At 42.5% G+C, this 25,980-nt stretch overlaps 1 protein-coding gene and 1 pseudogene across 2 annotated transcripts in view; both read left to right on the top strand.

Annotated features, from left to right (window-relative positions):
* Positions 1 to 251: 251 nt before the first annotated feature.
* RBMS3 (RNA binding motif single stranded interacting protein 3) overlaps positions 252 to 25,980 on the top strand; it is a 742,307-nt gene continuing 716,578 nt past the window's right edge. Inside the window, exons 1-2 of one of the 2 annotated variants that reach the window (XM_061362639.1) lie at positions 252 to 395; positions 1,085 to 1,275. In XM_061362639.1, coding sequence (XP_061218623.1) covers positions 1,096 to 1,275 — 180 coding nt within the window. In that variant the 5' untranslated portion in view covers positions 252 to 395; positions 1,085 to 1,095. Of the gene's footprint in view, positions 396 to 490; positions 638 to 1,084; positions 1,276 to 25,980 lie in introns of those variants that run through there. The other variant, XM_061362642.1, reaches the window with a different exon arrangement.
* On the top strand, positions 25,280 to 25,431 carry LOC133217335 (U2 spliceosomal RNA; annotated as a pseudogene).

Below are 25,980 nucleotides of genomic sequence, written 5' to 3'. Positions count from 1 at the left end.
CTGACAAGGAAGATAATGCAAGGAATAAAACAATCGTGTGCCACGACTGATGTAGCAGCTTACACACGATTTCTTTTTTCCCCTTTCTCTTCTTCCATTCGTGTTGATAAAATCGCAGAGCCGGCGGCTGGTACTGATGTAGATTTTCAGCCTGGATTTGCTTTTGTTTTTCTCCTTACTCCAGTTCTTGTGCAGTGCTGCGTGGCGCTGGCAGCCTGAGAGAGAGGGAGCTCCAGTCACACACATGCCCTCAGCCCGCGGAGAGGAGATTAACATCGCGGAGCCCACGTTTGCAGTAGCGGGTGGTGCTGGGGGGGGGGAGGCGAGGGGAAAATAAAATAAAAGCAGCAATCGGGTAAATGCTCGTCTCTTCTCGCCACCAGCACCTTGCACAGGTCTGAAATCGCTTGTTTTGCTTTGCTGTATTGCGCTTGCCTGGGATGTGGAGAGGGGAGGGGGAGGGGAGGAAGGGGGAGGTTTAACTTTTACTTGACATTACCGGGTTATTGTCACTTCCCCCGTGTAAAAACCCGGGGGTTCCCCATCGCCCCCACCCCTGCCCGGCCTCGGCTCCCTCCGGTGAACTTTGTTCACAGACACCACGGCTCGTCCGGGCCTGGGACATCGATAGCGCAAAGTAAATAACCCCCACGGTTAGACCGGGGCCGGGAGTTGATCTTCGGTGGAGAGAGATCTGCTTAGTTAGCGTTTGCCGTTGCGGGGCGATTGAAGGCCGCCGTGCCAAGGGCACGCGCGCACACGCACACACACGCGCGCACACGCACACACAGACACACACAGACACACTCTTACACACGCACGCTGGATACAAAAGTCTGGAGGATCTAGGGTAGATTGCAGCCGCCGGATCGGTGCAGCGGCGGCGGCCAGAGCCATGCGTGTCACGGCCTCCTGAGGGGGAAAGGGAAGGAAGGAAAGGAGGAAAGAAGGAAGGAAAGACGGAAAAAAAAAAAAAAAAAAGGAAAGAAGGACGGAAAAAAAAAAAGAAAAGAGGGAGAAAGGAAAGCACAAGAAGGACGCGGGGTGGTGGAAAGTGTTCGCCTGCTTTTGTCTCGCAATACAGTGAACTGGAAGATGGAGATGGATGTTAAGGGAGTTTCTCCGTGCCAGGAGCCCATCCCCCCGGCGGCGGGGTCTGGCGGCTGCCCGCACCAGCGCCCGCACCACCGCGATGGGCAGCCCGCGGAGCCGGCCCCCGCCACCGACAGCGGCCACCCGGAGCGGAGGCACGGCAGCGAGAAAGAGGACAAAAAGGTAGGTCCGCTCCGCCGCCGGCCGGCCGGCGCCGCGCCCGCCGGAGGGGCCGGCTGCCCGGGGCCGCGCTCGGCGGGGCGGAGGGTATGGAAGGGGCGGCGGGCCCGCTGCCGCCCGGCCGCGGCCACGCCGCCGCGGGCAGCCCCGCGCCGCCCTTTGTCAGCGCGGCGGCGGCGGCGGGAGGCGGGGGGCCGGCGGCGAAGGTTGTCTGAGGACACGGGGTAGGGGGGGAAGAGCGGGGCTGCAGCCCCGGGGCTCGGGGCATTTTTCCGCCCGCCCTGCGAGAGCGGCGCCGCGGGCGGCGGCCCAGGTGCGGTCGCGAAAGTTTACCTCACTTCGAGGGGCCGGCGCCGGCAGGGCCGAGGGTCCCCTCCCCTCAGCTCGGCTTTCGCCTAGCGGCCGGTCCCCCCGGGAGGCAGCCCGGGCGCCGTGTCCCTCCAGCCCTGCTGTGTCATTGTGGACCGGGGACGGCTGGTCGCCGCCGAGTGGAAGGAAACCTGTGGGTGAGGGAGTTCAGCGAGAAATGGGTCAGATCGCATCCCTTTGGTGCGGATGTGTCTGCTGCTGGGAGTATCGGAAAGTAGGGAGGATGGGATGGAAAAAGGTTGCCATTAAGATAATGTCAGGGGAGAGCATTGAGCAGTGCTTTTGTCTGTGGGCACTGTCTTTATTTCCATTCATTTTTCTCGGCATGGGTTTACTGAACCGAAGCCCAGGAATTCTGCTGTGCCTGTAGGTCCGTAATAGGCAGAGACTGGTAAATGTGCAAGTTTCATCGTAATTGTTGCAAGGAGGGAACAGTGTGTGCCAGCCTGTGAACCCCGTCCGTTTATATTGCATTGAAATCCGAGTAATTCTCCGAATGGACAGACACCCCAAACCTAGCATAGATGAAAAGAAGAAATATTGCCATGTACTGGGTTTGAGCTGTGTTTCTTCAACTAGTTTTACTATAGTTTGGTTTTGCTACAAATGTGTAAGAGAACAGCAAGACAATAAAGGAATGCAAGCTAGCAATGGAATAATTTAACCCAAGAACTATGTAACACCACATACTTGCATGACCACAGCTGCAATTATCATGAGAAATACAAGGTATTTTGAAAATGATGGTTCTCTCTAACTGGAGAACCTATGTTTGTAGTATTTACCTCCCACACTTTCGTGTTTGTTACTGTTTGGTAAAATCTGTGCTATTGTTTAAATTAAAATCAAGCATCAATGACTGATCATTTGAACAGGGCCTGTGCAATTTAATAAGGTGGATGCAAGGGCTTTATTTTTGAACTGATAACTGTTGATTTACATATTGTGACAGATGAACAGAGAATTTCATCTTCCTTGAGTTTATGAATATTTCATTCTGTCGTGACTGCATGTGACTTTACAGCTCTAAATGGTTCGTGTGTATGTGATTGTTTCGAGGATCCCTTTTCTTGCTTCATGTTCCTGCAAATGCTTTTATTTCAAAATAACTCAAAAGTAGAGTCAAGGTTGCCTTTTACACATGAGCTGCTTGTGCCAGTGCCTTGAGCATCTCAAAACCCTGCCTTCGGCAAAAATCCATGCTCAATAGTTACTTTCTGATGTGCCACACAGTCTATCTAATGCTTTACCAATTATGGACATGAGGAAGGCAAACAAGGTACAGCTGAAGGTGAATGAACTAGAGAAGGCCTGATTCTCTGTGGTGTGGCTGATTAACTTGTTTTGATAATTCAGTATTGCACTGGTTTATTCTTTATCTGCCAGCATTTTCTGGACATAGAAACAAAAGTACTACCTACCTTCTTTTTTGTTCTAGTTGTAGCCATGCTAAAGTACTGTGATATATTCCTTTATTTTCAAATCCACTATCAGCTTCTCCAGGCTTGCCGTTGCCAAGGTGGTTGCAATGACTAGCCTGTATTTTTGGGAAGTGCTGTAATATTTCAAACCTCCCTAAATGTATGCATCTTTTCTGGATGCTGTCCCAGGATGACCAGTACTTCTTATTAGTGCAGAAGTATTTCAGATATCTGGTAAAATAGTGGCACCAGAAATGTGATGAGAAGGGGAAAACCCATTTAAACCATAGCAATCACACTACTGTGAAAAAAACCCGAACATTCCAACCAGAAAACAAAACTCAAGTATTGCTGGAAACATCATCTAAGAACTTTCTAAAGGGATTGAAATAACAGTACCATTGTTTATTTGACTCTTACACAAATGTCAGAGGTGCACTGATGCATGCTAGAACCGTAAGCGCTCTACATAGAAACTGTGAAGGACATTAGAACCTGATTTCCTGACAAGTACATCCTTACGAGTAACTAAAGGTTAAGATCTTACATCTCAACGATTCCACTGTCAGGACTTACTTTTTGGGATCATGCTTCAATTACAAAAAGTCTCATATTGTATCATTGAGCTCCGTTTCCTGTGGAGGTAAAAAGTTTTGCTTCCATCTAAATGGAGCGAGGTCAAACTTAATGCTCTAATAAAGCTATTTCTTTTTTTTCTTGTCACTGCCTCCAAAAGGAACTTTGCTGAATTAACCAAATAAAGTATTTCCCAAATTCTGTGGAATTTCAGTAGAAGGTACCGGTACTGCCATAGTGTCAATTATGTGGATATTGGAGGGTATTTTTCTGCTGTATGTTCATTTTTTATTTGCCTTTGAACTTCAATAAAATCATGAAATGTGTGCAGAACTTGAAATACATCCCAGTGCCTTCAGCTGGGCTGCTGACATGCTGAAGTCTATGCTTAAGTGCTTTGTTGGAGGAAGACCTAGGTTACCTCCCATATATCTTTCTGTGTTGAAACCATCTCTGAGCAATGTACAAGAAGAGAAATTATGAAGATTGGCTTTATAATTTATTAAGGATATAGCACTTGGTGCTTTAAAGCATAGCTTCCATTTAGGTGGGTGAAAATTAAGCAGAAATAGCAGAATGTAATATTGAGAAAACAGTTGATACTGTTTTTTCCTCTTAAAGCAAAACACATCAGAAAATGTTTTTCAACACTCCTATAATGTTTGCTGTTATTTTAGTTGAAAGCATGTAGGTCTGACCTTATATACAGCAGCATGTTGACGTTCTTGAGTATGGCAAAGTGGGTAACTGGAGGAGAGAACAACATGCAGTCCTTGGCATCACAATTTTTTACCAGTTGGAGGTGCAGCAGATGCCAGTGACATGTGCAGGTGGGTTATCACACCATTTTGCCACTCCGTGACTTGGTGTAAAGGACACAGACCCATAGATTTTATGGGGATTCTTTCCAGTTTATATTGGAATGTTAGCATCTTTGCAAGGATTGCTGTAGGGAGCACTTTGAGAGCTGAAGGCAGCTCTGCAATTCCTTTGCAGGCTGGGGACTGTAGGTGACATTAGTCACAGCTGACATGATGACCGGAATTTTCCGAGTGGTGGTACACTGAGTTAGGACTTCCAAGCCCTTGGCTACAGCCAGTGTGTCATGGTGTTTCCATCTCTGTAGTACTGTGAAGCCCCCAAGTCCTTCAAAACTTGGTCCTCAGTGTGGATTTGGTAACATAGCATTGCTACCCAAATATTTTACTTTCTTTATTTATTTTGTTTTCTGCTGAGGAAAGCCTCTGTATACCTGGGGTTTGCACACATGATTTAGCACAAATGATTTACAAGCACACCCAAAGCTTTCATTTCAGGCCTACATTCCAGATAGAACCCCCTGTGAAATAGTTCCAAGGTGAAGAACTTTCTGTGTATTTACATGGAAATGAGCACACCAGGTTACAGCAAAAGCAAGCCTGTCTATCTGGGCTGGGTACATTGTATTCTGGTTCAAAATCCACTTGCAAGTGTTTGATGTGAGAGCTCTGAAGTACTTTGTGGGCTTATTTGTGTGTTGTTTCCCACAATGCTCCCTTGTGATATTGCTATCTGAGAGTGGTAACCAGGTGTGAGCTTCTAAGTGGGAAAAGCTGAATGCTTTGGGGAAAGGCAGTTGGTATAACATGGGAATTCTGTTCTGCTGTACATGTGATCTGATCTAATTGGTCGTCTCTGAAAGCCTTCTGCTAGTGTATTTACAGGACTACTGTTATCAATGGTGTGGTGGTTGTCCACTTATCCTCCACAAGCAGTAGGTCAGGAAGAATAGAACACTCCTCAGGGGCAATTGTTTTTAATACTTTCTCTTTTGTAATTAGTTTTGTTTGTTTTGAAAAGCCCTGTGTTACTGTGTGTTTACATTGAGAGGAGGCTTAAGAAATGCAGTTCATGCTTGAAGCAGATGGTGGGAAGCTTCTTTTTGGGGGTGGATCTTATGCGGAACCATAGGGAGTTCCATTGTGTACAGGAGACTAGTTGACAGTCAGTGTCTTCTTCCTGGAGATTTAGGTGTGTTTTCAGATAACCTGGATCCAGCCCATTGAGCAACTTGAAATTAAGAACCAAAAGCTTAAACCAAGATCAGGAATGGATGTAAGGAACCAGTCTGGGGTGTGTGGGAGAAAGAAAGCAGATACAGACAATGCTACCAGTTGCTGATAGTAGTAACTTACGCTGATAATCATATGATATGCAACACCTTGTATTACCTGGAGTTTCCAAGTAGTGAAGGCTTTCTGCCAGGTTTACTGTGGGCTATGGTCCTGCCAAGATGTAATGCAGGCATGAATAGTCAAGGTCAGGCCATTGTCTGCCTGGATGGACAAACCTGTAGCCACCCAGAGGTGGCAGAAAATTTTACTTGTGGCTGTTGGTATTCTGAGAGTTTGATGTCAGACAGAAATTCCAGTATCTCTTTAAAGTGCATAAAGAATTGGAGGATAATGAGTATTTATCTTGCTGCTAAGAATGGTTCAGGAATCATTCCTCAGCCCAGCAACTCTGTCTTTTTCAGGTCCACCTATTGCTCATCCTTAAGCTGCTCCCTTACTGTGTGGTGAGCTGTCATGATATTGGTATTGATATGCATAGTTCAGTGTCTTCCTGATGAAATGGCCTGAAAAAGAAAAGCTTATTCTGTGCAAGGAACCTGTTCTTCCAGAGTTCCCAGGCCTGGTGGCTGGGTGGGTGCTGACTCTGTCCCAAAACCACAGACCCAGGACATGCTGGATCCCTCATGTTCAGATATTTGTCCTGCAGACTCTCAGGTCGCAGCTCCAGGGCAAGCATTAATTTATGACAGTGTGGAGAGTCTCCCATACACATCTACCTGGAATGGCTGCTCAGGCACACAGTGGCAGGTGCCTCTGGAAGGAAGGTTTTAGTCCTTCGGATTGCTGCTGTGGGCAGCAGATCTATTAACCATGCCATTAACCCATTCCAGGGAGCAAGGCCCAAGGGCCATCTGCTTTGAGGGAAATAAATAAAAAACTCAGATAAAAAAGAAATCAAAAAGAGGAAATTCACTCTGAACTGAAAGCTGTGCTTTGCAGGCAGGTCTGCTTCTGCATTTCCATGCATTTAATGTACTCTGCCTCTCACACTTCTCTTGCCTTCTTATGAGAGAATCCTTAGATGAACCCAGGGTTGTGCCTTCATTACAAAAACAAGCAGATGAGAAGAATAGAAAGAAAGAAACTGTTAGTACCTCAGTTGAAGGCAAGACTAATAGAATCATATTTTATTAGACATCAGAGAATCCATAAGGAGAAGAGATATGGGAATTAGGCCTCATAGTTTTCACAGCCCTGAAATTACTTTTTATCTCATACTCTGAGAATTCCTTTTACTGATATTGGAAAGAATCTTACCGTAAGTAAAGTAAATACACATTTGAAATGTATTTATTTGCATAATTGCATAATGGCATGTTGAGAATATGGGATGTGGAGAATGAGGTCCCGCACTGGTTTTGTATTAAAGCATAAAGTTGGAGAGGAAGGAATTGCCTTCTGTGCTTTGCCTGTATTTGCACTAAAATAACATACATGACAGTGCACATGAATGATTCTTTAAAATCTTATCCGATAGTGCGACTTCTGAAAGAAGAATACGCTGCTTAAAATAGTTCTCCCCTTAAATAAATTGCATGAGAAATGTTTGGGCAAAGAGCAAACAGCTGTTTAAATTTTTCAACCAACTGATCAATAAGTGGATGAAGCTTGAAAAGCGATCACACTCTGACTGGGTCCTGGGTTAAACGTAGGAATATTCATTGCAATGCAGAGATTTCATGAAAAGTAAGTGCTACTTAGAGCTATTACAAAGTGAAATCATGTGCATATGTAGTTGATTAGGTAAAAAACCCAGGGACATAAACAATGAACATCATGGGTGGGAGCTAAACAACACTTGAGTCATCAGAAACACAACCACAGATTTTGTATGCAGAAGACACAGAACTGGCTCTCTGGCTAAAGGCGAATTCATCTTGGCTGCAGAAGGGTTGTGAGGATTCCTACTTGGAGGAAGACGCAGCACTGAAAAGGGCTTTGTTATCTCCTCTTGAGCGGTTGGGACATTGCCTTGACTCAGATGTAGTGGTATGTGCTGAGACTTGGAAAGCAGTTTTATTTGGACTGCACATGACAGCCCAGAGCTTGGCCAATGCATGGCATATCCTTCCCACTTATGTAGAGCTTGTTCTCAAAAGCCCAGTATTCACAGGAATTCCTGTCCAAGGGTTGAGTGCCAGCTTGTAACCAATCTGAGGCTTCAAACAATGGATAATCAATGAAGCTAAAAAAGAACAATACCCCTGTTGTTGCATGCTATTCCCAGTGTTTTGCTAGATGCTCACAGTGTTTTCAGACCATCTCTATGTGTGGTAAAAGTTTACTGTGCCATACTGCATCTTTAGGGCACAGTAATTCTTACTATCCCAAGGTTGAGGTTTATTTAATTGCTCAGGGAAGTATAGTTACTTATGTGTGAAGAGGTTCAGCTTTAGTTTGGTTCCATATTTGTTTGTTCTTTGCCGAGCTGTGGCCATATTGCCCACACAGTGCCTGGGATTATTTCCCATCAGCTTGTGCTAGGTGGATTTCTGTACTGTCTAGCTGCCAGTGTGGGTATAAAAAGTTGCACGCTCTCAGTGAGGTTATTGGTTTCTAACAACCTGTCTCTGAAAATGCCCCAATAGTAACGAAAATGTGACTGCAGCTGTAAATAGGAAAATATGAAAACAGGAGCCTTGATAATAATTTCCATAAAAGTAGTGCACAGATGAGGTTCTAATGTGATGTTTAAATATGTATAAGAAAAAAGGACAGATTCAAAAGATATTACAGATATTAAGTACTCTACAGGAGCTTATTTTCTTCCTCACTCCTCATCCTTTCTTCATGGCTCTGGAATTCTCCTCTGTCTATGAGGAAAACTTCTGTTTAGTTTCATTTCACCACATCACATTCTGAGCTGTAAGGGGAATACGAATTATTCCAGGAACTATAGTAACCAGTGCATCTTAACTGGGATAAAACAAGACACAATTTGGCTCATAATATGGACAAGGACAGTCATGTATAAAATTTGTTAGACAGCCATGATTTACTAGAAATAGAGTAATTCTTCCATGCCTAATGGCTTCTGCCATGTGTTTAAATACAGCTGTTATTTTCATTATACATTCTATTAAGTGAAGACCAATCTTGTTATAGAAGCAGAATGGAAATAGTTTCCTTGACTGAAAAACAAGTGTTGGGTAAATAAAATCACAGACTCAAGACACAAAGGTTGGTTAACATACTTACTGTTCCCAGGCTTCTGAGTTCAGTCCATTTAATACCTTGGCATGTAGTTTCAGAGTTTGTTCTTTCCAACAAAGACATGCTACACAGGTTGTTCAAAGTAATAATGTGATCAACAACTGAAAATACTGCAGGGAGATAAAAAGAGTATTTCCTGGTTTAGTTCTAGACCTGCAGAAGGTTGTTACCACTGACTGGAGAATGAGAATAAAATGATGTGGAACCTCTGCCTGTTCTGTTAGTATAGGTCTGTGTTAATTGATTTCAACAGGTGCCTCAAGCACCATTGACACCTCTTCTTCACTATTAACTAATGATGCTTGTCTCACTGGGATTAGGTCTGGATGGACACCAGCAACAAGTAGTGTACCTCAGGGATCTGTAATTGGGACCAGTACTCTTTAATATCTCCATCAGCGACATAGACAGTGGGATTGAGTGCACCCTCAGCAAGTTTGTAGATGACATGAAGCTGAGTGGTGCAGTTGACACACCCAAGGGATGGGATGCCATCCAGATGGACTTGGACAGGCTCAAGCGGTGGGCCCATGTGAACCTCATGAGGTTTGATGGGGTCAAGTGTAGGGTTCTGTACCTGGGCTGGGGCAACCTCCAGTATCAATACAGGCTGGGGGATACTCCAGAGGAGAAGGACCTGGGGATACTGGTGGGTGGAAGGGTGGACATGAGCTGGCAATGTGGGTTTGCAGCCCAGAAGGGCAACTGTATCTTGGGCTGCATCCAGAGGAGCGTGGCCAGCAAGTCAAGGGATGTGATTCTGCCCCCCCTCTACGCTGCTGTGGTGAGACAGCACCAGTACAGGGAAGTCCCCAGTACAGGGAAGACATGAGCCTGTTGGAGAGAGTCCAGAGGAGGGCCACAAAAATGATCAGAGGGATGGAACACCTTTCCTATGAGGAAAGGCTGAGAGAGTTGGAAAGCCTGGAGAAGAGAAGACTCTGGGGGGACTTTATTGTGGTGTCTTAGTTCTTGAAAGGGGCCTGTGAGAAAGATGGGGAGAGACTTTTTATCAGGGCCTGTTGTGATAAGACGAGGAGTCATGGTTTTAAACTAAAAGTGGAGAGATTCAGGCTGAATGTGAGGAGAAAATTCTTTACAATGAGGGTGGTAAAATACTGGAATAGGTACCCAGATTGGTGGTAGATGTGCCATCCCTGGAGACATTCAAGGCCAGGCTGGATGTGGTTCTGGGCAGTCTGATCTAGTTGAAGATGTTGCTGCTCATTGCAGGGGGGTTGGATCAGATGATCTGAAGGTCCCTTGCAAGCCATACTGTTCTATGATTCAATTACTGAATCTATACTCATTTCCAGGAGCCCATGGCAGAGAATCTCTTTTTGGATCCAAACTAACATGCTCAAGATAAGTCTCTGTGGAAAAGGAATCAAAGGGCTAGCATCTACCAAAGATAATTCTTGCAGCTGTAATATTTAGTAGTAATTTGATATTAGCTATAGTGTAATAAATATGCCTTGTGCTTAGCTGAGAATTCAAAAAGAGTGTGTTATTGCCTTAAGGTAGGTACCATGTCAATCAGACAGAACACAGGAAGGATAACTGCAAGTTCTCACAGATGGACAGGTGAGCATGTTATATATGGATGGGATGTAAACTTCTGCTCTGAGGCTGAATTAAGTGAAAGGTGGTGGCATGGAGGGCAGAGAAGGAGTCCTTCCTGGAAAGGTAATTGAAAGCAGCAACTTCTGAGTAGGACTGTAAGGAAGGAGTTCATAAGGTTTGCATTTTGACATGAAAGAAGTTTATGAAGTGTGTATTGGGTCCACGTGGAGTTAAGGAAGCACACAACAGAATTTCACAGAGTTCACAAAATGCTTATCTAGGCTTCACAGACATTATACAGTGCCCTGGTTAGCCTTGTTAACTTTATTGAGTGTGCTTCAAGGACAGGCAGACTTTCAAAGTATGTGAAAGCCACTTTTAATAATTAATTGGCTCGCTCCCTCCCACTTATTGCTTCATATCTAATAAAAGGCAACAGCAGGTCCTTGCCAAAGCCAACAGATACAAAATATTTAGGTTAGTTGGATTTGGGATATGACAGGCTAGAAAGGATTTCCCCAAAGATCTTAGAAGTGAAACACTCCTCATTTTTTGTCCTGTCTCATTTTTCCCATGGCTCTTATATAATGTGCTCTTAGACTAAATGTCCACTGATCTAGTAAGTGATTTCAGGAAGATCAGTCCACTTTTTAGAGAAGAAGAAGAGAGTGTGTGTGTGTATGTCTGTTTGAACTGATTTATAACTGGAAGCCTGTTTTGATTTTACTGTGTCAGGGAGACATGCTGAGATTTCCAAGTGCTAAACTGACTTTTGCCTTAAGAGGGGCAGCCACCATCCACACTATCATCTACACCCATGCACATACAGTGTGATACAGGAAATGACACACCATTATCAGATAGCTGTTAAGATGGATGCAGGCAAATGGTGAGCTTGCTGGCATGACCTTAAAGACATCCACAGATGTTCTGTAGTCACTTAAGTGTGTACAGTTAAAGTGTGTCTCTTGTGCACTTGGGGAAATTTAAGTGTAAACAGAACACCTAAGTTTCAGGAGGCCATTAAGATATTTCTAGAGGGACAAGAGAGGAAATCAGCAAGATTAAAGTTAAGGAAAGCCGTATAGGTTATCAAGAGACCAGGAGGGGTAAGGCAGTAACAAAGGGTTAAATGTTCATCCGAACCTGGCTTCATCTGTCTTCCACAGCAGGGAGGTGGCTAATGAAGTGGAAGCCCACTGTCACTATAGTGGTCTTATGCAAAGCGTAGCCATGCTAGGCCTTAAAATGGTGACCAAATGTGTCAATTCTTGAACATGTCAAGAGCACACACCTTGTGCAGAAGATAAATCAGTTCTAAGAGAAGCCATGTGGAGGCTAGAGAGTCACAGGCTTTCAAGGTCAGTGTGGCTCAGGGAATGTTTACAAGAAGGGTCATACCACAGGACTGTCATGACATAATCAGCCAGACCTACATCAGAACTGGAAACACCCAGTGCTGCGAAATGGTGCTCAGGGCAAGAACAAGGCTCTAGCTTCCCTGTCTGGTCTGTTCTCTCTGGTGCATGTTCCGTCTTTTGGCAAGACTCACCAGCTTCCTCTCTTTAGGCAGTGTTCCATAGTCATGTTCTTTTGCGTGATGCATGCTGAACGTTACAAAGGTCTTCCTTACTAGCTGGTAGGTGATGCAGTCAACAGTTATACCCAACTGCTGCTGTTTTAGAGCTAGAGTTACTTCCTCACAACGGGCTATCCGTTAGATCATGTTATCCCATGGACTGTGGCTTTATGCCTGGTAGCTTGTAACTACCAGGAATAATCTGTGATGTAATGTTGTCGTAACGTAATGTAATCTGTAATGCCCATGTTGTCTGCATGTACAAGCAAAACCCATGAAAAGATGTCATTCTGCAGTGCCAGTCTGCATTTCTCAAATTCATGTTATCTATGATCATATCATGATACCTCTTAGTCATACATCCACATCTGATGTTAATAACTGGAAGAGAGCAGAAGCCATTAAAGTTACATAATCATAGATAACAGATGCTACTGTATGTTATTAAGAACTAGCAGTAGGAAGACACAGTGATACAACAGTTACCAAGTGCCTAAAGCATTACTCTCTTTGCTGATACAGGTGACTTATTTCTCACCTATGCAAAGGAAAATTATAGATGAATCTGTCAAAGGTAGAACTTTCACCATTTTTAAGATGTAGGTCAGAGCAGTTGCACATGTTGACACACAGTTTTGTGGTATCAATAGTCTCAGCATGCATTGTGGTCCTTGCTTTATTGCACCTCTACATGTACATTAGCTCCTTACAAATGGTGTGGCATACGGTCACAGCTACCCACAAGACAGTGGGGAGGAGTACAGGGCTTCAACAAGCAGGGTCAGGACCTCTGAAGGGGGGTGTGGAGATTGCTGCAGAGAACTTCAAAGGTGGGGTACCAAATGGTAAGTACAGAAATGAGCTGTGCACCAAGCTACGCTCTGCACAAAGAGAAGGCCAGGTTGGATGGGACTTTAATCAACCTTGTCTAGCAGGAGGTGTCCTATCGGTGGCAGGGGGGTTGGAACTAGATAATCTTTAAGTTCTCTTCCAACCAGAACCGTTTTATGATTATATGATTCTGTGCAGAGTAAAGGCAGAAAATACAAAGCTCTGCTTCAATCCAAGATTTGTTGTGTTGTTGTGTAAAATGATGAGGAAAAAGCATATGTGTAACAGTTAGGTAAGAATCATAAACCTCACATTTAAAAGCCAAAGCAATAGAAAATGCATAGATACAGCAATAAGATCTAGTGATAAATTTTAAGTGCAAAGTTTAGGAAAAGAAGAACAAGGCAGTTTGTCATCTGCTGTTGTTAGGAAGTGTGAAGGAATGGGACCTGCTTGTATGGCTTTAACTGAAGTAGCTGGGAGAACTTTCACCCTAGGTAAAATGATCTTCAGTTATTCTGTCTGTCCAGGTCATACTGGATGCCAGTGCCATCAGAAGGGACAGTGTCACCTCTGATCTGTCATCCATTACTTTCCCATCTCCTGATATCCTTCCAAACCAGTGCCAGTGTTTGCTGGCAATGCTGCTGTGGACTGGGGAACAGAGGACAGATACCTCACCCTTGACATGAGTATTACTGTACTCTGACAGCAGCTTTAGTGCTGCAACATCAGAGCAGATGTGCAAGGGTCGAAAGGATTAGTAAGTTAAGAAATGTAAAAAACCCCCATATAGTTTGGAAAAGTGCTTCAATATGCTAACAACATCTTTTGCTGACATCTGATTTTTCAGTTCGTACTAGGTTAAGGACAAATTTTATATCTTACTGGCAAAGGAAGTTCACAACTTTTTCACAGACACCTTACATTTTACCTTCTTGAAATGATTTATGACCAAGTAAAACTTGTTATGAGTAGAAGCTGTGCAGGAGGCAGTGGGGAGGTGCAGATTGTTAAAAATAATCCAGAGGAAGGTGGATTAGTAGGCTCAGATGAGGCAGTCAGATGTGCAGTGTCAGTGCTTTAGCAGTTTAAAGAATTCTAATATTTACATACCTAGGAGAAGAACATGCTATAGCATGAATGGGAAATTGAAACTCACTTCTGTGCATTAAGCTCTTCAAGGTTGTAGGAGAACTGATTTTCCCGGTATAATTCTGGGAGTAAAAGAAGAATAATTTTGGAGAAAAAAGAAGTAACATTGACAGGTTGCAATCTGAAATAAATATGGGAGTTTGGACTTTGCTAAAATAATTATTTTACTGAGCATGCACAGTCCAAAGCTTTCTCTATTCCACACAAGAGACAGAAACTCCCTTGATGAGATTTTGTTTGGGATTAGGAATTATCCTGCCTTGGAGCAGGAGAATGCTGTAGATTTTGCACTTTGTTCTTGTATGATTCTGCCCTGGAAAATGCTTTGATGCTTTTTTAAAATGAAACAGCATCTAGACAGAGTTTTCAGATTCACCCAAACTCTAACGGTTGATATGAATTACCTGACAATTGCATAAAACAAATGCAACTGTAAATAAAATTGCTGTCTGCAGTCTCACAGTCTGGTGTGTGCACACTTGCAGGATCAGATTTTGTAACATCCAGCTTTTGAGGGGGAAGTACCATCTCTCTCTATGTATTTAAACACTGCTGCTACAATGAAACTTGCATCTTTATGTATTCATGTGACAGTAAGTATAGTATTTTAACAGTGTAAAATTGTATTTCCTTCTTTATCAAAACCAGTCTTAGAGCTCAGTACAAGTGTACTGGGGATGTGATGTCTAACCTGAACCCAGTTTTAGTAGTATAGTTCATATAAAGTGGTAGCATAATAACTGAACAATGGTTTGAAGCACCTTAAAAAGAAAATATATTTTACAGTTGAAACCATGAGCAAAGTTGTATGTTTAAGGTGGTATTTCATTAGAATATAGTATTTCAAATTCCAAGTAGTGTTTTTTCTCCATGTAGAAGTGATGTGTAACAATGTCAGATGTTGCTGTTGATATGGAGCCGTAGCCTGCACAACAGATTTATAACAGCAGAATGCTTTGTCCTCTCACTCCTGCAGGAGCATCAGTTTGAAGAGAACACATCTGTAATAGATTCAGGTTCCTTTTTTATCAGCAGCCGATGGTGACACTCTTACGAAAGGGCTGAATCCTCATACCTACAAATACATTTGTCAACAAAATACGAGCATGTGAGACAACAGTTCAGTCACATCTCGCTTTCATTTTTTCTCTTTTGTGCTAGGGTGTAACTTCCAACTGTCAGCTCTTTCAGCTGAGTGTCAGCCTTTTTGTAATTGCTGCAGTGTGTCAACCCCTTTTAAATTACCATATGTTAGCTGTTTACTATATCAGCTGGAAGCATGCGCGTTTGCTTCTTCCCCTTTGCCTTACCTGTGTTGCTCTTGGTGACGGCCAGGTGACTATTTTAGCTGATAATTCAGCCATTGGCAGGAATGCCCGAGGTGGATTCTATGTGGCTCTGCTGAGTCCAAGAAAGTCACTCCATTGTAGAACCTGACAGTGGGAAGAATGGGAGTGGGTGGTGGATGTGCTTGGCAGGATGGCTAGTGAGCAGACAGACTTACAAACTTAATCCCTTCCTTCCTTGCCTGAATTTAGACAACCAGGAGACAATTACACTATAGGTTGTATATGTCTGTGGGAATTTGCTTCTGAGGGTACCCGGCTAACAGAAGCAGAAGAATCTGTTTGCCCTAGTGTCTGCCTGAGTTTTTTACTATCCCTATAGGATGTTAGCCCTTGCAGATGTTTAAAATTGTTGCAATAACCCTGTTTTTCCCCATCTTCATCAATAAAATGGCAAAGGGCTCATGGCAAAACTTGTGTTAATGGTAATGTGCCAGTGTGTGTCTGGTTTTGGACTATGTCTGGTGACCGGTTCCTGACTGTGAACCAGAGATTTTGCTGGCATTTTTCTGTGTCTGACATCCAATTTGGACCTGTACTGTAGAGGGAAACAGTAGTAAGCTAGTAACAGAGTGCCAGATAGATAGTAAGAGGATGACAAGTCTTTTCCAGTTTTGTGTGAATGTTATTGAATGAGCAGTCAGTGTGCTAGGGGCCAGTGAGCCAACAAATATGTTCAGCGTTCCCAGAAAATAGTCTTCAGAATAGTAGGAGGTGTGATTGCGAAGGGGAGGCATTTGAAAGCTATAGATAGTGGAGTTAGGCAGGGAAAGGGAGCTGTCAGGAAGGAGTTTTGAAGCTAAATGGGGGTCTGTGTAAGCCTTTCCCACAACAGCTCTTCCCGTCCAGTTAGTACTCCCCACTGGTGGGGAGCAGCCAAGGGCAGGAGGCTGCTGGTGTGTTTCCATATGAGAAAAGAGGAATGAAGGTTATAGGGAAGTGTCAAGGGGACATACACCTGGGGTGGATGCAAAGAAGCCTGACAAGAGGCATCTCTGCCAGGAGTGAAGCTTTAGTGAAGACCAGGACTGGCTGTGTGTGTTTCAGCTGCTTTCACTAAGCCTTTGCACAGGGTGAAAGTGAGGGCTCTGAGGCTGAGCTGTCTGGCTCTCTCTCCTTTTATATTAGCTGTATTATTTACCAATTTTGAAAATGATTCAGTAGGGGGTAACTAGTGTTCTGAGATCATGATGACTCTAGTCAGCTTTCCAGAGAGTACAGCAATTACTGTGTGAATAGAGGTGAATGTGACGGATAGGCCGCGTGGCTGCTCTCTCTAGCCTAAGCATTAGTTTTCTTGTGTTTATGTTCACACCACTTTTCTGTGATTAGCCTCAGTGGAAACACCATCATGAGGGTCCTGTTGGCAGCAACAACTTAATAGGCAAAATGGATGGGGGTAGGTGTTCTTCTATCTTTTTCACTTTTAATTAAATAAGGCAAAATACACAATAAGTGCAGTCAGATTTGCATGAAAATTTATATGCATTCATAATAGATCTTAATGTTAATGCGGGAAATTACTTTCTTTCAACTCAGTGGCCTGTATGTTTGATTTCTAGAATTATTTTCTTCTTTGTAACTTTCAGTAAGTTTCTATTGCAAAATAGTGCCCTTAAATTCCTTGCGAAATACTCAAGCGCTTTGTATTCTCGTAGATAAGGACATTGCATTCTATTGGAAAATACTTTTTATTAAAATCCATTGGCAGCTTTTCGATAAATTCTGCCTTTTTTTTCCCTCTGTGAAATGTATTATTATGAGTACAACAATGAATGCTATCATTAAGAAATACCATGCATTTAATAGCCATAATTTAAAACTCCTATTCCACGAGCAAATGTGTTTGTATGTCTGTGTGTGTAAAAGCCAGTTTCCATTGGATTTTTGAATGCAGCCACATCTTGGAATGAACTAGCAAATATCCTTTGTTTAATCTTAACAATGCTTGCATTAGATATTTTCAGAATTAATTTTTATAGCAGATTTCATTATATCTCTGTTGTGTTCTGGGTACAATAGGGCAGCTCACTTGCAGCTGAATTAAAATCCATGGTTTATTAGCAGTTTGACTTGCCTAGGCAATAAACTATCGCCAGTAAATGGAGGTGCTATCAAGATAAAACATGTTAAGTTAATTCTGTAACAAATCCCTGTGTTGCTGATGGAAAATATTCCAGAAGAATTACTCCTGCTACGCATGGGGCTTCATGAATTTCAGGATAATAAAGATTACTATCTCTGAGCGCTTTGCTGAAATATACCCTTTTCCAAAGCACTGTCTGAATTCTTCTTAGAAGTCCTTGTGGATCAGAAACTGGCTCTGGCCTAACTATGCTTTTATTTGCTCTGCTATAACAAAAGGTATGATTTTAACCTGACTTTAGGAATTCGGTGAAAAATCCTGTGTGGATACACTTAATTCAGTTAAACCTAGCTAATACAAATTTAATATGCACAGGTAATTTATAGTTATAAGCTAAGCTAACAGAGTACATTTTTAACTGTTTACCTAAATCAGTTTTTAAACAGAGAAGGAAAAACTTTCATATAGTACAAGATTGAGAAGATTGGGACTGTTTACCTTGGAGAGGAAATGAATCAGATGAATCAGAAGTGAGATGATGAAAGGTTACAGACAATGAAGGCGTAGGCTTTACAGAGCAAGAAATGCTATTCTACCATCAGGGAAGAACAAGGAGCATTCACAGAAGCTTAAAAGTGGCAAAGTCAAAAGTAAGCACAAAGAAATGCTCTGCCATCCAGTGAACTAGTTCCAGATGGAACTCGTTGCTAGGTTTCTCTGGGGGCAAGAGTCTAACAGGACTCCAGAGGAACAGAGCTACATGCAGGGTGGGCTTAGGCTTGACTTAACTGAAAGGGGAAGCTTAAGTGAAGGAGAAGGAAGGACCTCTGCAGCTCAGTGGTGCAAGAGCATGCTGATGCTTCGAAAGATCAGCACTCATGTGGACACTCACCTATTTATGTAGATAACAGAGGTATCCAATTGCAATGGTGGGGATTAAAAACCAAAAAAGAATGGTTGAAAAGGTAAATGCCTGCTTGGTTCAAGCTGCTCTGCTGTTAATGACATCAAAAGGACTCTTTTCCCATGTCTTTCCTATACGCAGATGGTTATGAAGTCTTTTGGTTGCAGGATTCTGTCTGGGTAGATCTCCAGTAGCAATTTCATGTTCCTGTACAGATTACTGCGGTTCTTGTTTGCTTCCAAAAGCTCATAATGTGTTGTTATGCTTTAAAAGGTACAGCAAACTCTGCTGCAGTCTCATTAGGAGTTTGAATCACTTATTTTCAGTGTTTCTAAGGTGCAAATGCCACAAATTTGTCTGTAAAGATGACTGTCTCTCCCACACACTTGGATGATAGAAAGTGCTTTTGTCTGGTTACCAGAATATGAAATAGGACAGGCTTGGAAAACTTTCAGTGTTGCTTAATGCTTGGTCCTGGGGAAGGGAAGTACATCATAGGACAAGGTGGTTTGTTAATGTCTGTAGCTGCTGAGCAAGTGAACTGGCCATTTCCCTTTGTAAATAGCCATAGAGAAGCAATGCAGACATAGCAGGAAAATGAAGATGACCTGTTCGCATCCTGCTGTCCCACCCTGGTGATTCTAGTCTCTAGTCTTGGACACAGTTTTGAGAGTTTAAATGGGGCTATATTTTGATGATCAAGGCAGGAGAGCTTGGAATCAGGCTCCTGAGTTAGATTTGTAGAGGCAATGGGAAAGATTGCAGCGTGGAGTTAACTGGCACTTCTGGACTGCTCTCAGTTCAGCCTGGAGAGCTGTGTGCTGCACACAAGAGAGGTCTGGAAAGTGACTTCTTTTTCATTTGAGTTCTTGCCTTTTTGTTGTTTACGGCTCTGCAGCAGACACTGAGGGTGTCTGTGCTGTCTCTTGGCTCTCCTTAGTCAGCAGCTGCTGCTTTGTTATCTGTGGGAGAAACCTAATCATCTCCCCAGGTAGGCAGCTAGGTTATTCTGGGACCCAGCCGCTACCTGGATCTTCCGTGTTGCTGCTGCAGACTGCACATTGTGGCAGCCCAAGTTAGGCACTTTGCTATTTCTTTTGTCTCACATGCTCAGCTAAGCCCAGCAAATTGTTTGATCCATTCACAAGTTCTCACAGTTTGCTGTTTATGATGGAAAGAGGTTATAAGTTATCTCAGTCCCTATCATCTACCCTCACATCCCACTGTCCTTAGTCATGCCTACAGCATCAGTAAACTAGTTGTGCTGTACTGCAAAGGCCAGACACGCAAATCTGCATTGCTCATTATTGTGATCTGGTTTGTGCACCAGGTCTGCAAACTCTCTCTCATGAACTGTGTACTCCAAGGGTTAGAGGCTGTTGACAATGACCCTGTCACATTCCAAGGCTGAGAAGTACTCTCAATGTATAGAGGATATGTTTTTCTTTTTTTCCCCAGTTTTGTTATTATTCCATTGCTCTTCATTAATGTAAACGAGAGTCAGGCATTGGACAAGAGAGAGTCAAAGTCTGCATTTTCCCTACTACTTTCTTCTCTTCCCCTTCATTTCTTCTAGTCCTTTGTGGATCTCTGAGGACAGAGCTTCATCACACCTGGCAAAGGGGAGACAGGGTTGATGGGTTGACGGGAAAGGAGAGCTGGGCAAAAGATTTGTTACAAATATTTCATTGGAAACACTTCAGGTTTGATCTGATTTCAGGAAATCAAAGTTTCTCACATTCACAGCTGGACTCACGGCAGTCTGAAGGGGAGCCTGTTACTTGAAGATGTTCTTTGCAGAAAAGCCTTGCACTTCCACACTTGGTGGTGCAGAGCCAAGACTTTGAAAAGTGTGGAAGTCCCAGCACTAAATGGTGCTCACCTCTTAGGTCCTCAGCAAACAGCCTAGATACGTCAGAAAGTCAGCTAGCTCTGGACTAAAGGGCTGGAAGCTCTGGTTTCCCAGCCCACAGCAGTATGGCTACTGGGAAGGTGCATGGATCTTCTCCAGCAGCTGCTTGGAGGAAAGGAGATTCCTCAGGCTTATGGCTACTGCTAGCACAAATGCCAGGTTCCCTCAGCCTCAGAGGAGCAGCCTGCAGAGTGTCCCAGCTATATGGTGATGGCAGCTTTAAAAAGTTGATTCTATTTGTTAAAATATTGCTTCAGTCTAAAGGAAAATGAAGGCAAATAGAAAGTAATTCCTAGTGAACATGAACTGCTGTCTTGCGGCTGCCTTCAGAGGGGAGTCTGAGAACAGCTTGCCAGCTGCACTGGGGAGCTACTTCTTTCATTAAAGAGATTCGCCAATGCAATTCTCTTACATGCTGGCATCCACTGCAGCTCGTGTTTATGGCTCTTCCCGCTGGAAGCAGAGCTCTCCAGAGGACTCCTGGCTAATAGCGCAGTCTAATGGAAGAGCCCCTGTGCTGGGCGATTCTGAGAATGGAAGCATGAGCCTTACTGATTGCATTAAAAAGTCAGGCCCTGTAACTAAAAGCTGTGATGATTCATTTCTTTCATGGACGGACTGTAGACAGGTCTAAGTAACAAACAGTGATGAGTGCTAGGACACTAGTAAAACCAATATAAAACAAAACCATGCCAGTAAAAGGAACACTAAAAAAATGTCAGCGAACAGATAAAACAAATGTGATACATGGCTCCTTCTGCAGCCAGGAAGTTTCTGTCAGTCTTTCTTATGGGAATATCAATCCTAATTCTGGGATAAGTGACATTAATACTGAAATAAGGCTTCTGTGCATGTATTACATGTTTCAGAGGTGGTAGTTTTAGAAACCCTTTTCTGATGCATACATGTTGCGGCTTTTGACATATTGTTTGTGTGCTAAAATATACTGCGAATACGAGTGTATGTCTGGTGTTCAGATCTAATGTTATGATGGCTATAAAATCACCCATTTAGAATAATATGCAATTGGACTCCATTAATTTTATGTGTTAGCCTAAAATTTCTGCTCTAGCAAGGTTATTTTTATGTAAATAGAGAAGTTTGGATTGTAAAGTAAATAATTTCCATTCCTTGTTCAGCGACTGAACTGTATTTCTTTTTGACACTTGCAAAATGAGTTACACAGGATTAGTAAAAAAAATCACTCCCTACACCTCTTATATATTCAATTTCATATGGCTGTGCTAACCTAAGGAGGCAATACTATGTTAAAAATACTACATTTTCTTTGTTTGGAGAGGAGGATGTTACCTATGATTTGCTTACTCATGGTTATTGGTTGTTATTGGGAATGCTAACATTTTGGAGCTGAAATTAATAAAGTTGACAGCCATTAAGCAGAAAAAAAAAATACAAAAGAGGGAAATGTGTGTTCCTGTGAAAAATCCCCTTGAAGGTAGTAGTATAGATCTGTGTAATTTTTTAGCTACTGAAATGTAAAGTAGGTAATTGGAAAATGCCTACGTTTCCCAACTCCCTAGGATACTAACAAGCATACTTATGATACAAACACTGCACGTAATGGTTTTACCAACTCAGCCTGCTGCTGATGTGATACCAATACCATCAAATCGCAGGCCATACCAAATGTAGTTAGGTGCTGTCACAGCAAATTTAACCCTCATCTGTTAGGGAAAAAGTCTAGTTGAAAGGTCATTTCTAGCTTCAAAGTAGCCATTTAATGCTTTTATTTCCTCTAATTGGAAACGATAATCAATGAGAATCATTTATAAAACTTGTCTAGAGCAGTGATTCTCTACTTAAAATGACATCTTCTGCCTAAGGCCCTGTAATTGCAATCAGGCTTATCCATATGATCATAATGGGATTCAGAACTTAATGATGTATATGGTTAACTTGTTTGCAGTACATGGCAAATAGACCTGAGTAGGTTATTTCTCTGGTCGGAACTTCGCTGTTTGACCTTTTGTTATCCAAGGATTTGAGTAAAGTCTTACCTTTTCTGGAATTAGGTGCTTGAGTAAAACACTTAATGGGCCTGCTTAACAGTTCTATGATATGATAGCAATTAACTTTTGTATAAGTAAACTTTCTATTTTAAAGGTCATTAATTTTCTTTACATGATACAATTTGGAGAGCCTGCTACTAAAATAATTGGGAGCTACAGGTATTGATTTATGAGGGAGGATTAAAAAGACCAAAATGCTAAAGATTAGCTAAAGTGATGACTAAGAGAGGATGTGATATAAGACTTCCTCTTGGTGTTTTTGTTACTATTGTGTATCTGTGTGAAGTACTTTGCCTTTTGTTTCAATAGTCAAACTACATGTTCTAGTCAACTTTCTTGCTCTCACAGCTGTACACCCTACTTACCCAGTTCTTTAAAACTTCAGCAGGAACATGGTTCTTTACATGGAGAAATATTTTACCCTACAGATAAACCAACAAGGCCAGCTCTGCTGTAAGACTTGGGGGCATAAAGGATTTTTGGGTGGTGATGCAGCTCCAGTAACACAGTTGTGCCCCTACATTGTCTCCCTAGGTCAGGGTGGAGTCTGTGTCAGGCAGTTCTTGTTCTACGCAGAGGCAACTTTGCAGTGGTGGCACACCACTGTGTTAGGAGATAGCTTTTTGCTCTGATGGAAAATATTCTTAATCCTGGCTCTCCTTTACACCAGTTCTGACTCAGATTGATTTGGGTCTCCTGTGTGGGAGTTACTTTGATTTTACAGCTGTATTAGGGCAGACTACATTTCATTAATTTTATGAAGATTATGCTAATGTGAAGCCATGTTTGAAACATCTCTCACTGATGAGTTTGATTCAAAAGTAATTCCTCTTACGAATCTGTTTTGGATTTGGCTCCTTCAGTTGGCAGCACAATTAGTTCTGTAGCATCTGGAAAATGGTTTTGCATCATACATTACCATCATAAGAATCCTTATTATAGTATATTATTTATCTGTAGCAGTGCCCACTATTTACTGGGGCTTTCCAAAGCATAAGAAGATCTTTACTCTGAGGTAATCACAAACTAAATAATCAGAAGCTTACCAAAATTTAGAAACTACACCATTGTTGCCAACTAGATCCGCAGAGAATATCTGATGGCATAGCTCATCGTACATCAATTTAGAATTGCTGATGAGAATCCAACACAGTAAGTAACAAAATTAATGGAAGGGCAAGCAGTGGAGCTTCTTGCAGTATTTCAGTGTTATAAAGCTCCATTTCTAAATTGGGAAAGTGCTCCTTACCAGACTTTCAGTTTGTTACTGATCCAAAACTGAATGTTGCCCATTAAACACTATGGGACAGTGTCATCTTTGTGAGGAAACCACGTGATGAACTGTGCAGGAGAAAGCAACATTTTCTTTGGCAATTAAAAAATAACTATCTGTTTGAACCTGCGCAGAAGCTGAAGTGTGAGAAAGGCAGAGGGAAACTGGTGAAAAGTAAAGGAGAATAAATGGAGCTGAGCCTCCGTGAAAATGGGGTGAGGGCTCTAATGCCTGCATTTACCTTTGGTAGGCTTGTGGGGCTGAAGCTACTTGTGTGTGTAGACATACTCTGTGCAATGATTGAGACCCTTAATCTGGCATTCTCAAGCAGCAACAGTACTTAATAACTTTGCATCTTACTTTTGTAGAAGCTGATTAGTACCCTGAATTGTAAGAAAGAAATTCACAAAGGAAAAGGAGTTGCAGAATTCTATTGCTTAACCAATATTTTGCAGCATACAGGTTTTCTTTTCACTTTTCAGGCAAAGAAGAGTTTAAAGCATCATGTGAGGTACATCTTCTCTTGGATTTGTTTGAGTTTTGCGTAAGATATTTCTGTGAATGAATGTGAATTCTCTTCCCCTTATGACTTCTGTTGACTGGCAGAAGCCATCTGTTTCGATGGTTTTATGCCTGTTTAATTGATAATCAAGACTGAATCCTGTTGTTTAGCAAATCTGACTTGCCTTTTAGTAAACTCTATTCCCACATTAAACTCTGAAGTACGGAGCACACAGAGAAACACATTCCTGACCTGTAATAAAAGTGACAACCTGTACCTTGTGCTAGTAAGTACAGCTTACTTACTTACAATCATGGTCTAATTGAGGCTTTGGTATTAGAAGGGAAGAGGAAACTGTTAGAGCCTGAAGGGATGGTTTATCTTAAAATGCCAAGAAAACTTCCACGGCTCCCTAGCACTCAGATAAGTGAGTTATGTTCACCTGTCGGAGGGAAATTCAGCACTTCTGCTAGACTTCCCAGTTCAAATCATGAATCAGGATCCAAATAATGAGTATGGCTTAGGACTGATGAATGATTGATGAATGACTTCTTTTTAGCTTCTGGAGGAATCTTCTTTTCAAGCTGCTTCTTATGCTCTGCCCATCACCTTTCTTTAAGGGAAATTTGCAAATGTAACAGAATACCTTCATTATTAGAACTGAAGGATTAGGGGGAAAAAACGAAATACTGTAAAAGGAGGAATTTGGTCATGAGAGTTAGTAGGAATGTGCCTCAGGCTTTTTTTTTTCCCTAAGCCTGCGTGTCTCTAAAGGGTGTGTATAGTGGAAAACTTGCTGTGCCCTCACATATACCCTCTGTTCTTGTCATGTGCTCAGCCTGCTCCAGGTCTAACTGCATATACTGCTAACTGCGTTAACTGCAGTGCTGCTTTCTACCGGGAGAAACTGCCAGTCTCAAAATCTTGTGCTTAGTATGCTGGGCAGTAATCAAATTCAGAATCAAAAGTAGGGGAAACACACGTTTTCCTTCTGCAATGGACATGCCCCAGGAGTTGTAGATTGTGAGGCTTCAGGAATTTGAACACATCAGTGACTCCAGTTTTCTCAGCCTGTCTTTGTATGGGAAGTGCTTCAGCCCCCTTTTCACCCTCATGGCTCTCCTCTGGACTTGCTTGCTTCTCAGCGTTTTGGCTAAGATCAAGTGTAGTATCTGTTCTTATCAGTTTAAAGTGATTAGAAAAAGGGATCTATGATCTACACCACAGTCAGAGCAGTTGTCCTGGAAATGCATCGGTACATAGAACTATGTATGAGAAAATCCTTGCAACTGTAAGGAAAGCTCAAATGATTCCTTGAATTATTTGTCTGAGGTAAGGGGTTCCTTATACTTGCATGCCAGTTTACGTGGCAGGTTTCACTCTCTCAGGCTAGGAGCTGTGATAAGTAATCACACAGCTTCTTCTAGTTATTCTGTTGCAATCACCAAGGTTTAGATTGCAGCTAAATATTATTCTTTCAAGGCTTCATGTTGAAAGACAGGTATTTCCAACCACTCAGCTGAAGTACCAACATTCCTGTTTGGAATGGATTATGTTTGTGCATGTAAGGATTTTATTTATAGCTGTTGTCTGAAGTATTGCATCTTATGCTCTGTCTTCACAAACCTGGCGCATGTGCTCTGGGGCTGAAGTGTATATTTGCAAGGGTGAGAATGGTTTTAGTTGCCCATGAGCACACTGTGTGTGCCTTGGTTATATGGAAGGAGTTTCTGTAAAACACAGCTAGGATTTGAATTTAGAGTATAGGAACACTGTGCCAAATGGGTGATTCTATTCCTAGAGTGCCTCTGTAGTTCAGATCAGGTGGAAAAAG

This window comes from Neopsephotus bourkii, unplaced genomic scaffold (genome assembly GCF_033783945.1).
Source record: "Neopsephotus bourkii isolate Nb327-2 ecotype Australia unplaced genomic scaffold, CSIRO-AGI_Nbou_v1 NB_1132, whole genome shotgun sequence".
Lineage (NCBI taxonomy): Eukaryota > Metazoa > Chordata > Aves > Psittaciformes > Psittacidae > Neopsephotus > Neopsephotus bourkii.
Note: the sequence above shows the minus strand (reverse complement) of the source record. Positions and strands in the feature narration are given on the sequence as shown.